The sequence below is a fragment of the Stegodyphus dumicola genome, chromosome 10, assembly GCF_044657685.1.
Source record: "Stegodyphus dumicola isolate Sdum_Otavi_A_Nest chromosome 10, ASM4465768v1".
Taxonomy (NCBI): domain Eukaryota; kingdom Metazoa; phylum Arthropoda; class Arachnida; order Araneae; family Eresidae; genus Stegodyphus; species Stegodyphus dumicola.
In genome coordinates, this window is record NC_140777.1 from 147,132,671 (window position 1) to 147,147,514 (window position 14,844).

The 14,844-nt window shown below is 32.1% G+C and overlaps 1 protein-coding gene across 1 annotated transcript in view; it reads left to right on the forward strand.

Moving 5' to 3' along the window:
* Positions 1-14,844, forward strand: part of LOC118197714 (uncharacterized) — a 232,343-nt gene that overhangs the window by 98,579 nt on the left and 118,920 nt on the right. Inside the window, exons 14-15 of the mRNA XM_085825691.1 lie at positions 1,247-1,557; positions 7,291-7,341. Coding sequence (XP_085681817.1) covers positions 1,247-1,557; positions 7,291-7,341 — 362 coding nt within the window. The remainder of the gene's footprint in view (positions 1-1,246; positions 1,558-7,290; positions 7,342-14,844) is intronic.

Here is a 14,844-nt window from a genome sequence, read left to right on the forward strand (position 1 = left end):
ATGATTACAGATTTAAGTTAAATACGCTAAAAAGTGTTGATGAGGAAAAATTTACCCAAAATTCATTTTCATATGCTAAAAATAGATTTCTTGGTGATACTTATAGACCCAAAGATTACATTTAAGGCTATTTGAATAAGAATAACTGATTTGTAATTCACATAAATCCAGAACCAGTGCCAGGGCTCGTATGGCCGCACCGAGTTCCAGAATTTAGGACTCACAGAGACTGCATCAGCTGTTAATATGTCTAGGACCTACACTCAATAAGGCTTAAGCATATGCGGAAATTTATTTATTCAGAACTCTGATAAGCCTTAAGCATGTGCAAGAAATAGACATAAGTATAATAAATAACTAATACAATTCAGGCTTAATTGTCTCAGTGCGTGATAGAAGTAAGATAAAATTTAACAGAACAACCTGTCGTTAGTCACTAAGCTCATGATGCATAGCCAAATATGTATAGTGAAGGATAGCTAAATTTGATGATGATAGCCACTAATTTTAAAGGTTTTCGGATATCGCAAAAGAAAGGTGAAATTTTCCAATTAACAGATTTTGTAAAGAAATGCGGAGAAGTGGTAATAAATGAAGATGATATAAAAGAAGTTTTTCATTGTGATGACAATGTTTCTCAATAATGAATCAATTAATGAATGGCAAAATCTGTAGTATGGTTCTTGATCCAGAAAATACTGCTACTGATAGTGAAGAAAATGTCAGAGAAGTTATTGAAAACGAAAACATTTTGATTGACAAGTTAGTCAGAATTCTCGAAACAGCAGTCCCAGGACTTCAACAATGTTACTGAACAAGAGATTGTATCTGTCTACAGAATTAGCACAAAAAACGAAGCAATTTAAACAACTTATATTGAAAGAAATGTTTAATAAGATAAGTAAATAAATATTAAGCTTTTTTTTTTTTGTAAATTTTGATAACCTTTAGATCATAAATACTTCATTATATCATAAATTACGATTTCATATTTTTAATTTTATAATTTCTACATGCCATCATACTAGATTTAAATTGATGATCTAATATCCGGAAAAATCACAAATCTGGAATCGCCGAAGTCCCGACGAGTCCGGATTTCGGACTTTGTCCTGTAATGGGTAATTTTTCTATGTTGCTTGTGTTAATCTTTATTTGAAAATCTTATAGATGCATGTAGATCTAAGACTATGCATCTGTATAATTTAGTTATATACTACACAAAACTTGTATTTAATTTAAATAGGTTGGTGAGTGGCATATAAAATTTGTTGCCTGGAATGCTGATGTGGATGAATATAGTAATGAAGTGAAACTATTCATTAGAGTGTTGGCTGATGTAATGGATGTGAATTTCACTGCAAGCTCTTTGGAACTAAAAGTGGATGAATCTGTGGAGTTTTCTATTGGATTATCAAATTTGGATGATTATACTTGTATAATATTTGATGGTGGTGATGATGCACGTCTTTTAGGGTTTGGTAACAAAGATGTATGCACCCTTTATTATGAAGAAAGTAAATTCAAATTTATTAAAAAGTCTACTGATGAATCTAGGTAACTATGATTCCCTATAATATGTTTTTGAGTTTTTCTGAAACTGGTTTGTGTAATTAAATCATTTTAATATGTTATTTTGCATTTCATATAAATATGCATTTTTATTATTTATTTTAGTTTAGCCATTATAATTGAATAACATTTTGCTTTTCTCTTAACTTATGAGTCTTCTATTCAACTGCCATATTTGATATTTTCCTGCCTTTATTTTCCCTCCTTTTTAAAATATGTTTTTTAGTATGGTTTCCAAAAATTAAGGAAATATCGCTGAATAGGAATCAAAAAAACTTATATGTGACTATTTAGGAAACATAACCAAAATATATATAACATTAGCTAAATAATAAAGAAACACAAAACTTAATTTCTAGAATTTTGTATTTTTAATTTTGAAGTTAGCACATGTATAACACTGACTAACTATCAGGTATCAGTTTGGAATGTAAAAAGTAAGTATGGTGTGTGTGATTATCCAAAGCAGCAGTACAGCATCTGTATTCATGTGTAGTTCTACTGATGATGATGCCTTTGATCTTAATACAAAGTGTGATGATATATTGGTTCATGGGCTCAGTGGGTTTATAATTCACAGTATTCATAAATTTGCAAAAATCTGAGCCTCAAATTAAAAGTGAAATACTTATGCATATGTTCTTTAATATGCTTACAAATTTCTCATAGATATTTGAATGAATATATATCGACAGGCAATGATTTCCAGAAATTAAGGAAAAATCACTGAATAACAATAACTCAAAATCTTGTATGTGATTGTTTAACTTATATGTTAGATCACTGGACATTTCACTTTCACTTTTTCACAACAGTGGTGATCACTCTATTATAGCAAAAACAAATTATATTACCTTTTTTTTTATTTTTTACTTAAATTTTATATTATCTCATTGCCACATCATTAATATCAGTTTATCAAGACAATTTTATTGAATCAGACCTACACGTTGCTTGCATACCGTATTGTTTATACCAGCTTACTGAAATAAGCTTAAGGCAGCATCATGTCTTTCAAGACATAGACTGAAGCAAGCCCATTGTTCTTGCTTAACTACTTCAAGTGACTCAAGCAAGAGCAATAGCATCTTCTTAGACATCCAACATTTGCAAAGTTAACCCACCTTGTAAGATACACATGTTTGAGTGCTGTTATCCTGGAAAATGAATTTTTAAAGAACAAAAATGAAGGAATCTGTTTTTTTTTTTTTTTTTTTTTAATTTGAATTTTTCATGAATGAAGGAATTTTTTTCATGTATTTTTCATGCATAAAAGCATATATAAACATTAAGGATATTGTCTGAGTTCATTTAAACATTCACATTTACACCTGGAAAAGCCCGGAAGTCTGTACATTCACCTTAAGAAATTCCATACTAAATGCAAACACTGCCTCCTTTCAATACATCTCTTCAAGGATGTTTGGACAATGATTAATGGGTTTCATGTTTATTGCAAATGAAACAATGTTGCTGTTACTGTGCGATTTTGTAAGGAATTATTGCATTCACTTGTGAATATTGTTGTAATGTGAGTCATTAGTATAACCAAGGAGCTATTGAGAGATCCATGGTTCCAACCTTGGTGAGGACACATTTGATGTTCTACATTTCCCAGTCTGAAAAATTTAATACTTTCTCTTGTGGTGCCTGAACTAGAATGTAAGGCACAATGATTATTACCACCTGGATTTGATGTATGTGGTTTTGTTTCCTCCCTAATCAGTTTTTGAGTCAGGGGGATTGTGAGGAATTATCACATTTTCCCGTATGTGCTTTTCTGGTGCAAATAACTAGTACATCCAGGCAGCAGTTGAAAGATACATAACTAAAATCCTGTCAGTGGCATAGTTGATTTTTCACAATATTAGCTCCTAAAATTTTCTTGCATATAGGCTTCCTGCTTCAAAGCTTCAAAGCTTTCAACCCATAAAAGGAAATGAAATAACATTTCTACTTGTTGTAGCAAGAGAAGATTATTTGTTCTTGGCCTTTCTTTGTTGCTGAGTATAAACTTGGAAAATTCTAAAGTTTATAAGATGAGCTCTATTTAGTCATCTTATCAGTGCTGTCTGATTATGTCTTGTCTTTAATCTGCCAATGGCCCTTCATTCTTTCTTTTGTTTCTCCTTCTTTCTCTTTCTATGTTTAAAAATGTTTCTTTAATTTTATGCAATATGGAAAGGCTCAGCTTTAATCATCACGGCACCTCCAGCTGACAACATTCTACTTTTAGTCCATCAATAACCTTGCACTGCAGTTTCTCTAGCAAATAGTACCTTCAAATCATTCTATTGAGTTCACTTTCTCAAATCTTCCAGCTGTGAATCACAGCAAAAATTACTGCCTCTTTTTCAAACATAGCTTTTTATGCTACTGCCTTAATATAGCAAACTTTGCCGAAAATAGCAAACTTTTTTGTATCAATAGTTTTATTTTCATTGAGTTATTGCTGTTTCCTAACTCTTTTTAACTTTTAGAAACCACCGTGATTGTGTGTAAATGTATATAATAGCTATTTTCTAAATTCTGAAGAACCAAGAAATAAAAATGTATGAAGAAAAATAATTTAACATACAAGTTGTGTCAGAAAAGAAACTAATCTTTTGTTATAGCATCTTTATTGCTTATTGTACAATATTTTAAACACTTCCCTCTCTCAAATTAGTGCTGTCTGCTGGCAATACATCATTCTCATTGTTTTTCCATTTTTGGGAAGCCTACTGGAACATACTTTCTGTAATGACATGCAGGGCTCTTGTTGAATTGTTTTCAATCTTCTTATGGTTTAACTATGCTATCCTTTCATCATGGTTTTCAGTTTGGAAAACAGAAAAATGCTTGCTGGGGCTAAGTTCGGAGAATAGGGGGATAAGGTACAACTGGAACATAATGTTTTCCTTGATAGCTGTGGACAAAGAGTGACGTGTTAGCCAGAGCATTGCCAAAAATTGTTTTGTTTCTACACTTCACTGTGTCAACTGCACCTTCATTTCAATATCATAGTCATAAGCCCACATCTCATTGGTTGTTTATAAAAAGGTTTCATACATGTATGTTGTTCTTCAAGCTCTTTCATTGTCACTTTGGCACTGATCTGACAAACAGCTTACACATGCACTCACTTTAGTGGCTGTAGCTTTCCAACGAAAGGTCAAAGTGAAATGCAACGAATGACAGTTTGCTATCTAAACCTGCTGCTATAGGTTTTCAGCAGCAGCAGCAGCACGTTCCTTTTGCCGGTCGGAGAGTTATTTCAAAAGTTTGGTGTCTTTTTTGAACACACCTGACATATGAAAATTAGATTCATAATATATTAACTTGTTTGTCATAGGGGCTTTTATGTCACTCATTTCTATTTGTTTGCTTGTTTATAAATATTAAAAGAATAGATGTATCTTCCAAGTATGAAATTTGCTTTGTTTTTAGATTTCTGAAAGCTGAAGGCCAAAATGCAGTGGCAATTCATTGTAAATTTTTTATGAAAACATTCATGAGTGACAGTACTGTGCTTAAACAGTACCAGGAGTTTCAAGGATGATGAATGAATACTAGGTGGCAGTTTGTTATGACAAAGATATGTAATACATGCTGATGTGTTATGAGAAATGCTTTAACTGGGAATGGAAGTGGGAGAAATAGCATTTAAGTATATGACTATACATTAGCACTTATTCTCTCATTCCCTTTTTAAGATATATATAATCTTCTTGGAACTTCTGAGAGGGTGTTTAAAGAGTTAGTACTTGCTTATAAAATTGCAAATATTGTTTTATTGCTTGAGAATTGTTACTTATTCCATTGAAAAAGATGTGTCATAAATCATCACTATAAAGAACAAAATTCAAATTCCTAACTCAGTTTTTTAGTATGTTTTACATTAATAAATGGTCTGAAGTGCAAAAGATGATTGTGGGTAGCGCTCTTGAATTTCCAGATTCGGCCCTCTGTGATTTTCCCCTTCCCCCTAGATATTTTTAAAGAAAAAGTATGTTTGTAAGACCATATTATCAGAAATGCCAATTTTGAAAACAATTAAAATCCACTCATCTTTTTCAAGGCACTTTATGTATCATTCACAGCAAACTTTGAATTACTTATTGTTATATTGCTATTCCTTTTAGAACTCAGAAGCCTATTTTCTATTTGAGCATCATGTTAGATCTCTTTTTAACTTAAAAATTTTTTCATGTTAACCATGTATGTGTATCCATGCAAGAAAAATAAGTAAATAAAGTAATAATTAATATTTGAATAAAGTGTACAGAGATAAATTAGTACAATTAAATAATTTACAAAATAGTTTAATGATAAATTAAAATACTGATATGATACTTTTTTTGGGACGGCAAATGGAATTACGATATCTCTCAAAAAAAAAAAAAAAATACCAGAGCCCCTCATGGGTGGCCTCTGACTGAATTTAAATCTTGTGTAGAGTATAGAGCCATATGTGAAGTATTACAAGTACTGCATTACTTTGTTACCAGATTAAGTGAGGGTAACAGAAATAATTAATACTTCATTTGGCTTAAAATATTTTCTCCTAAATGATCCACAGGGAAAATGCCACATAAAAATGTCATTTACAAGTGGTTAATGCAGGAAAACAATAGTTTGGTGAACAATGTATGCAAGATTATATATAATGTTGTTTGCAAAGGACTTCATACAAAACCTAAATTTGCAAATCATATATGCAGGAAAACATTTGTTACAGGAATGATAGACTGAAGTTTTATCATACTGTGTTTGACTTCCTTTTGTTTTATCATAGATGATATTGCAAAGTTTGCAATTCACTTCCTAAGTTCCTTAGTTTCAAACTCGATGGCTTTATAATTATGGTAGATATTACCAAGATTATGAAAATGGTTGCTAATAACTTCTTTTCTGTAACTGACATACATATTGTCTGAAATGGCATTTAAAAATATTTAGATATTTTTATGCATAATTTCACTTTTCAATAGTTGAAAAGGATTCAAAAACAATTTCTTAATTTTTCTAAATTTTATTACATGTCTTGGATATTCTATAGTCATTCCATCTAATTTTTTCACTGAGAATGTAAAATATATGCCATATTCTCAATCAAAATTGTAAAACATATACTTGTCCATTTAAGATACCATCTAGTAAGTGATGAATCATTCATTAAGTTAAAACTTAAGCAAAGGTAATGGCAAACTGTAAATTATATGCGAGGAAAAAATCTGGTATCTTGAATCTTCAGAAATAACAAATTTTCGTAAATATTAAGTGACTTTCTGCCCATCTTCTATGTACTTCTGGTGTACTGATTTTTTTTTTTTGCTTAATTTTATCCTTTCTGATTCATTTTCTTAGTGCTATTGTTATTGCAAGTTTACATCCATACTTTATATTTCTTAAATACTAATTTAAGTATCAAGAATTAGAAACCTTGACCTTTTGCAAATGAAATACCTTATATATCCCAGTTTCATTGTTATGCATTCCTTTCAGATGTAATTGAACATAAATTTAAGCATGAGAAAATATATTATTCCGTCTCTATTGAGTTATATCATTAAAAAAAACTGGCATATTGTACACTGCATTATGTTTTTAACTGAAATTTAGAGGACAACACTTTAAAAGTTATTCCTAATTAATTTACCTGCTTTTTTTTTTTTTTTACTTAAAAAAAGGTATAAATACAGTTTAAACGGCATACTTACCAAATTCGTATTTCAGAAACCGTAGAGAAACAAATAAAGCTGAATGGGAAGATGATTCAACAATCAAGTAAGCAATCTGAAATATAATTAAGAATAGGAAATTTTAAAATTAATTTCCTTTTCAATAGCTTTCACACTTAGTGGTAAATTAATTTATAATAATTTTTATTTGTTATTCAGACATTTATGAGCATTAGTGTAAAAAAATGACATATTATTTCCTTGAATGTTAGGATCAAGAGTTTTCATTTTTATTCATTTTCTTATTTTGATTTTATATTAAATTGAAATTACTGTGGAAATGAAATACCTTTAATGTATCATTTTAAATCTTTTCATGAATTTTGGGATCCATGTATCATATTTTCCAAACTTAATATTCTCTTTTTTTTTTGTGTGTGTGTTTATTTTTTTGTGTTTTGTATACTTTTTAACTATTTTGTTAATATTCAATATCCTGCATAATTCTTTTTAATATATATTTAATAGTTAAAAATTTTGTTGCTTATTTTATTATGTTTTCTAGTCTTATTTACAATATCTATCAGTAGTGTATTCTGGATATCATTACAAATTAAAATTGCACATATGCTACCTCTGATGAGCCATACATATAATTCTATTGTCCATTGCTTATGTTTGTTTATTTTTATCTTTCAGGAATTTTTTGGAGCAGAGTTTTATTTTTATGTGGTATTTTATTTCATGATTAACATATCTATAGTTTCCTTATACTTCATTCCAATATTTCATACACTTATACTTTCATCCAATACACATACATTAAACATTTCTTTTATGCTTACTTAAGCAAAGCTAAATCTCTGTATATGTGTACTCTATTTTGCTATTTATATAAATCTAGTTATGTGTGTGACTTATATATATATATAACAGTATCACAAGTTTTTTTCAAAAAACATATGTATCCCAGTATTAATTCCGCACAATATACTGCTGAAAAATTAATCAGATATAGAAAAAAAAGTAAAAAATTTAAAACCTAATAAAACATGAACAACAACATATTAAAACATGAAAAAATAAAACCCAAACCAGTAACATCCCTAAATTTCCCAATAATAAACATCAACTAATTGTTTTCAAACCAGAAGAATTTCTGAATGTAATGGAAACATATAAAAATACAAAACTAGGAAGAGGAATTCAATCAAAATCTGATTCAGTGTTATCAAGAGGAGGTAGATCAGATCCCCCTCCTCCAGGAAAACTATTCTACTTCTGTTCTTCCACAATTACCTGATGAACCATCTTAAATAGTTTAATTGTAATAGCTCATCAAAAAACTCTGAATGCTTCCCTGATGCAACAGATCTCTTTTCATATGAAATAAAAATGTACAAAAACACTTCCATATGAAATAAATTCGAACTCAAAAAATAGAAGAAAATTAGATATTAAAATTCAATCAATTCATATATTGATATTAAAACTCAAATAAGAATTCAAATTAAAATGTAAATTACAAAATATATAATAATTAACAGAGAACCATAATTTTTTAACTCACCACTGTTAGAACAAAGAAACAAAAGACAGTAATCCAAAAGGTAAGAGTAAATGCTAATTGTTGCTTGTGTGGCTCCATTGGTAAAACAAATTGGTGATGAAAAGCTTGAAATCTCCCAAAAGGTGAATTATGTATTTTTAGATTTTAAAAAGCATTATAGTAATGCAAGTAAGGAAAGTGTGGTGTAGTGTCCAAAACCGCTATGCAAACCCTGGGTTTTGACACAGGGTTGAAATGAACTTCAAACTCAAGTTCCAACAGTAACATGAATTTTAATAAGATGAAAACCTTAACAGTTGCAAATCTTGACAATATTGGACTTGGATACATTTAGTTCTGTAATTTCAGAATTTTGTTACAGGAAAAATGCTCTAACGCATTATACACGAGGAATGATCATTCTTAGCAGGCCAATATGCCCATCGCTTGTAACAGGAAAAGTCATTTTTCTTCTCAGGAAACCACCTTATATATCTCCCTGTGTTTACTTGCACTGAACTCCCAAAGGGGGAGGGATGATTTTTTCACTTGTACATAAGAAAGGGTCCATCTCCTAACCCTTTCTTATGTACGAGTGAGGAAATAATTTCTTTTACTCTTTGTCTACTGGAGCGACCTTCGAGGCTGCAACCAGAATCATTAACAAAGGCACTGGATTTCATCACGGATATTGCACTCTGAAACTATTGCACTGTATAAACTATTGCAATTTGAAATCATTCATCGTAGACAAAGTATCTTTATGCGACCTTATCACAAAAGGAACAAATGATAGAAAAGAATAAAATTATCATGGCGAATTAGAATAGAGAAGGTCCTCTGTTAATAAAAGTATACTTAAGAAAAAGTGCACAGCAATATATATATTTATATAAATTACACTTTTATTTTCCCTTGTCTTTGTGAATTAGGTTCTAAATTTCTTACATTTTTTGTGTATAGTATAAATTTTGTCACAAAAAAGTATATGAACCCAGAACAAATTAAGCCACATTCACGAAACTCGGCAGGAATGTAGTCTGGTAAATGGTTTAAATTTTGATGCCAATGAGACAAGGGTAAGTGTACTAGGCACACAGAGAATGAACAGTTGAAAGAGATTAAAAGCATGACTGCTGATGCTGTAGGGCTATTTAACTGAATCTGTCGACTTGGATGGATGATATTGTGTCTAGAGATGCCTCTGAGACATAATCAGCAGCAGTACAAATAGTTGTTGGACATTTAGAAGGGGCTTATACTAGGCTTCTTGAAGAAGCTGGTTGGTCAAACAAGCATATCGGCTGCTATTCGGTATGTAGAGCAATATGGTAGTTGCTCGGTGTTGGTGACAATGGATACAGAAGGGATAGTCTACCATCGTGGAGAGTCAGGGCATCCCGGGAGCACAAGTGAGCGAAAGGATTGCACAATCATAACAGTATCCACTTCCACACCAGGAAGGTCGCTGGCATCGATTCGACACTATTTGCCACCTGGCATATGGTGGTATCAAGGGAAACCATTCAGGGTTAAATGGCCAATTCTGATATATGCAGCTGATGTCCATTAAGACACCTGCCACTGACCCCACATCATAGGCAGTGTCGACTGGATTTTTGCCAAACGTGGGCAAGCTGGAGTGTGACCAACTGGAGGCATGTGATCTACAGTGATGAATCCCGATTCAGTCTCAAATTCCTGAACCTACTGCTGGCCTGGCTGCCTCCACACGTGTGTGCATTGGTCATCAGCAGTGAGACTGAATCATCGCTGAAGATCACACACCTCCAGTCAGTCACACTCCAGCTTGCCTGAGTTCAGCAAAAATCCAGTCGACACCGCCTATGATGTGGGGTCAGTGGTGGGTGTCTTAATGGACTTTGGCAGCATATACCAGCATTGGCAGTCATCCCTGAATGATTTCCCTTGATACCACTGGATGCCAGGAAGGTGGCAAACAGCGTCAAATCGATGCTAATTTGTTATTGAGTGGCATAAGGCAATTAAACAAAGTGTGACAAAGTGGAGAGTGATTTGTTGGGCCACATGATTACCTCTAATTATTCTTGAAGATACTATGATAGCTCGCAGTTATGTGGACTACATTTTAACACCGGTTGTACTGCCTGTGCTATCAAGTTATCCAAGTGCCATTTATCAGCAAGACAATGCCGTCCACATACCGTACGACTCTCCCAAAAATGCCCTCAAAGATATGATGTACTCCCATGTGGCCTGCCAGGTCACCAGACCTTTTTCCAATAGAGTGAGTTTAGGGCATGCTTGGAAGGCAACTGCAGCCAGCCCAAAATATTAGTGAATTTACTAACAGTTGCAAAGATTATGGCATGATTTTCTGCAGAGGGTCATAGGCGAGCTACTTGATTCAATGTCAAGTTATGTTCACGCTTGTATAGCTGCCATAAGTAGCTGTACTATATAATATTTTTCCCTCTTTTCTGCATGCCTTCATAGTGTAATGGTAGTGTACTCTCAAATACATGTAAATACTCTAAAACACACCGTTTGGTGAGGAATGACAGCTAGTTTCATAACTGAACCATTTTTCTCTGAATAGCAGTTGACAGCTGGACCACTGTGATTGCAGATCGCTTAGAGTCAATGTTAAAATGTTTCGTGATACATGAACTGCGGTAACGTGTCATTTTAGATACTACAATTTTATGCAGGGCTGGGCCCCACCTCACATGTGTCACACAGTTACTTAGGCAACATTTCATGAATGAACGTCTTATAGGCCGACACTTCCCTTCTTCCCACCAGACCTCAACCTCTGTGACTTTTAGCTATGGGGTTATCTCAAAAGCACTGTTTATGGTGATAATCTAAACAATTTGGCTGAAATGAAAAATGTGATACACCGACATGTCCGTATCATTCCTCCTGATATGCTAAGAGCTGCTGTTGAGAATGCAGTAACAGGATTTAACTTGCTTTCGGAAAATGCTGGACACTACATTGAACATGCTTTGTAACACGTTTCAGAAACGATTAAACACATTTTAAACCCATGCTTTCATGTCTTATTTCATATAACAATATCACATACAGCGTCATTTTTCCCCTGGTGGTGAGTTTTTGAACTCTTTTTTTTTTTTTTTTTCCCCCCGTGGAAAATAAATTTCCATAACCTCCTTTACACGATTCCCAAGTTTGATAACATTTGATCCGGTAGTTTTCCTTTCATGACCAATTTAAAGTGGAACTTTAATTATAACCAGCATGTAAGCTAAACTTTAAAAGTTTGACAGTTAGGTTCAAGTCCCAGCTTTAAAAATATGTATATATATATATAAAATTTTATATTAATCCTCTTAGAAAGAATGTTTTAAGAAGCTAATTTTTCTCTTTCATTATAGATTGTATAAAAAAACATGACCTTTAATATGATTTAGATTATTTCAGCCGATATAAGAATCGGGTCACTCGGTGGTACAGAATAAACACTGCTGGACTGTTTTATTTCTTTGTCATTTAGCAAAATTCTTTTAATTAACATATTTATCCTTTGGACTTCGCTTTAAACTTTATTTATAGTTAAAATGACTAGAAAATGAAAAGCTGTCTTCAGCTGAAACGCAATTCATGTAATTGATATTTTAAAAAATTGACAAGAATGCAAAATTTATAGAAGTCTAGCAATCGAAAAATCTTAATTTTCTTGTGTGAGCACTGAAAATAACTGTAGAAGAAAAGGAGAAAATTAGGGAGAAAAGTAAGCAAAAATTTGCAGGGAAATTTGGCTGTCAGACATACCAAGATGTTTAAAAAAGTTGCACGCTTTTGAAGATACTTTCAGGATACTTCAAAGAATTTAGGTGTAAAAAAGAGAAAACACTTGTATGTGTACACCAGCAAATACCATCAATTGAGCCTTAGGGGTTAACATAAAAGATAAAAACGATATCATAGCAGATTAAATTGAAGAGCGACTGGTTTTAGAATATATAGCTCTATAAATTTAAATTACGTTATAGAACATCATATTGTATCATAAACGGAAAAATCCCACCATTTCTCAGTCGAATTATTTGAGGATTCAGGAGTTTATCCAGTGATGTATGTGGATGTCACCTAAAGATGATTTTTTTTCCTCCTGATGAAATAGCGGCCGAGTGGTAAAGTCGCTGAACACTGGTAGTTTGGTCCGAGGTTCGAATCCCACGAACGGGCTGGCTGCATGGGCGTTTTCCCCATGTGTAACGCGTATAAGAGCCAGTTCCCCTTAGAAAGTCCTCCACGAAGGCATCCATCCCCTTAGGCAGATAGCCCCAGTGTGCTTTGTCATAATTAAATAAACCAAAACCTCTTGAGGAAACCAGTCTTTCCTTTTATCTCATACCTTCAAAATGCTTAGCCTCTAAAGACTGATAAAGGCTCTGATGAAATGGATTGAATTGGATTATTAAGTTACGGCAAAGCAGATGCCTTCATGAAGAAATTTCTAAGGGAAACCAGTTGGCATACATGTTACACATGAGAAAATCCACGAAAATGCCCATGCAACCAGCCCGTTTAAGAGGATTTGAAACCCAGAGTTAACTACCAGTGTTCAGCGACTTTACCTCTCGGGTGTTTGTGGGGCTTTGTGAAATGGAAGGCGATAACTTTATTTAAAATGGTTGTCAGAAATACCAAGATGTTTCGAAAAGTTGGATGCTTTTTAATATACTTGCAGAATGCTTAAAGAAAAAGAACATGAATGAAGCAGAATGCCTGAAGAAAAAGAGGAGAAAAAATAAATTTTTGCATAAAATTTAGTATTTGTACTTTTTTTTTAATTTAAAACTTTTTAATCTTATGCTATTTGATTCTTGCGATTTAAAAAATAAAATATTTGAATAAAATATGAATAACATTTTAAGAAGCCAAATGTAGGATAAAATTGTGTAAAGCAATGGGCACAATGATAAAACGGTTTAAAGCAGTGTATGCAAGTCATCCTAAGTTAAAATGTCGATTATACATTTCTCTTATTTATATATATATATCTTTTCTGAACGGACATTGAAAGACGTGTTAAGTTTGCTTTGCTATATTTTCTTTCTTAATATATGCAGTTTTCAAATGCATCGTAGTCTGGGTTACGAAGTATTCCGAAAGAAACGCAATTCAAATAAATAAAATCAAATTCTGGAAAATTTATATTAATAAATATATTTAAAATGCTGAGTTTGAATGAATAAATAGAAAATTTTAAAATAATTTTCTGAAGAGACAATGCAACACTAACAATTAAAACAAAAGTCTAAAAATTTAAAAATTACCTAAAATAGTAACTGACTAAACATATAGTATAAAGAAAACTATTTGGGGAAAAAAAAAGTTGTGCCTTTGATTTAAACTACGCAGTTCAAATGAGTAAATAGAAAATTTTAAAACGGTTATTCGAAAAAAGCTATGCAACGTAAACAATTAAAATAAATTCGAAAAAGAAAAAAATTGCTTAAAATTAATAACAATTATAATTAAAAATATAAGATAAAGAACATTATTTGAAAGAAGGAACGATTGAGTCTTTTTTTTCCTCTCATGCACTATGTAAAAATGAAAATGAAAATAGGTTGCCACATATTAAGAAGTTCGGCAGGTGAACTAATTTTGCTGCAAACTGAATAAAAAGCGGCAACATAAATTGTTGAATTTCTCCGTAAATTTCGCACCAAATTTTACAAAATTTAATATTTAGGCATAATTTGAGTCGTAGAATCGAAATATGTAAAAAAAATTGGTATGTTATTTCAGAAAAAGGCCTATTTTGTGTCAAAATACCTATGTTAGAATAGTGCTATATATAAATCTAATATATATCCTAAGTCGCGCTTTCGAGACATGAAGAACGCAATTTGAATTTCGTGAATTGGCCCAGTAGAACAGGAGATGTAGAGCTGTCGCATTTGTTTTTTTTGAGCAGTGTATATAGAACCGATGATAGCTTGATAAAATTTATTTTACCAAATGGAATACTTTACAGTTCTTTCCACAAAAATACTTGTACAGCACTTCTCAATATCACAGAGCACAATCAGTAGCTAC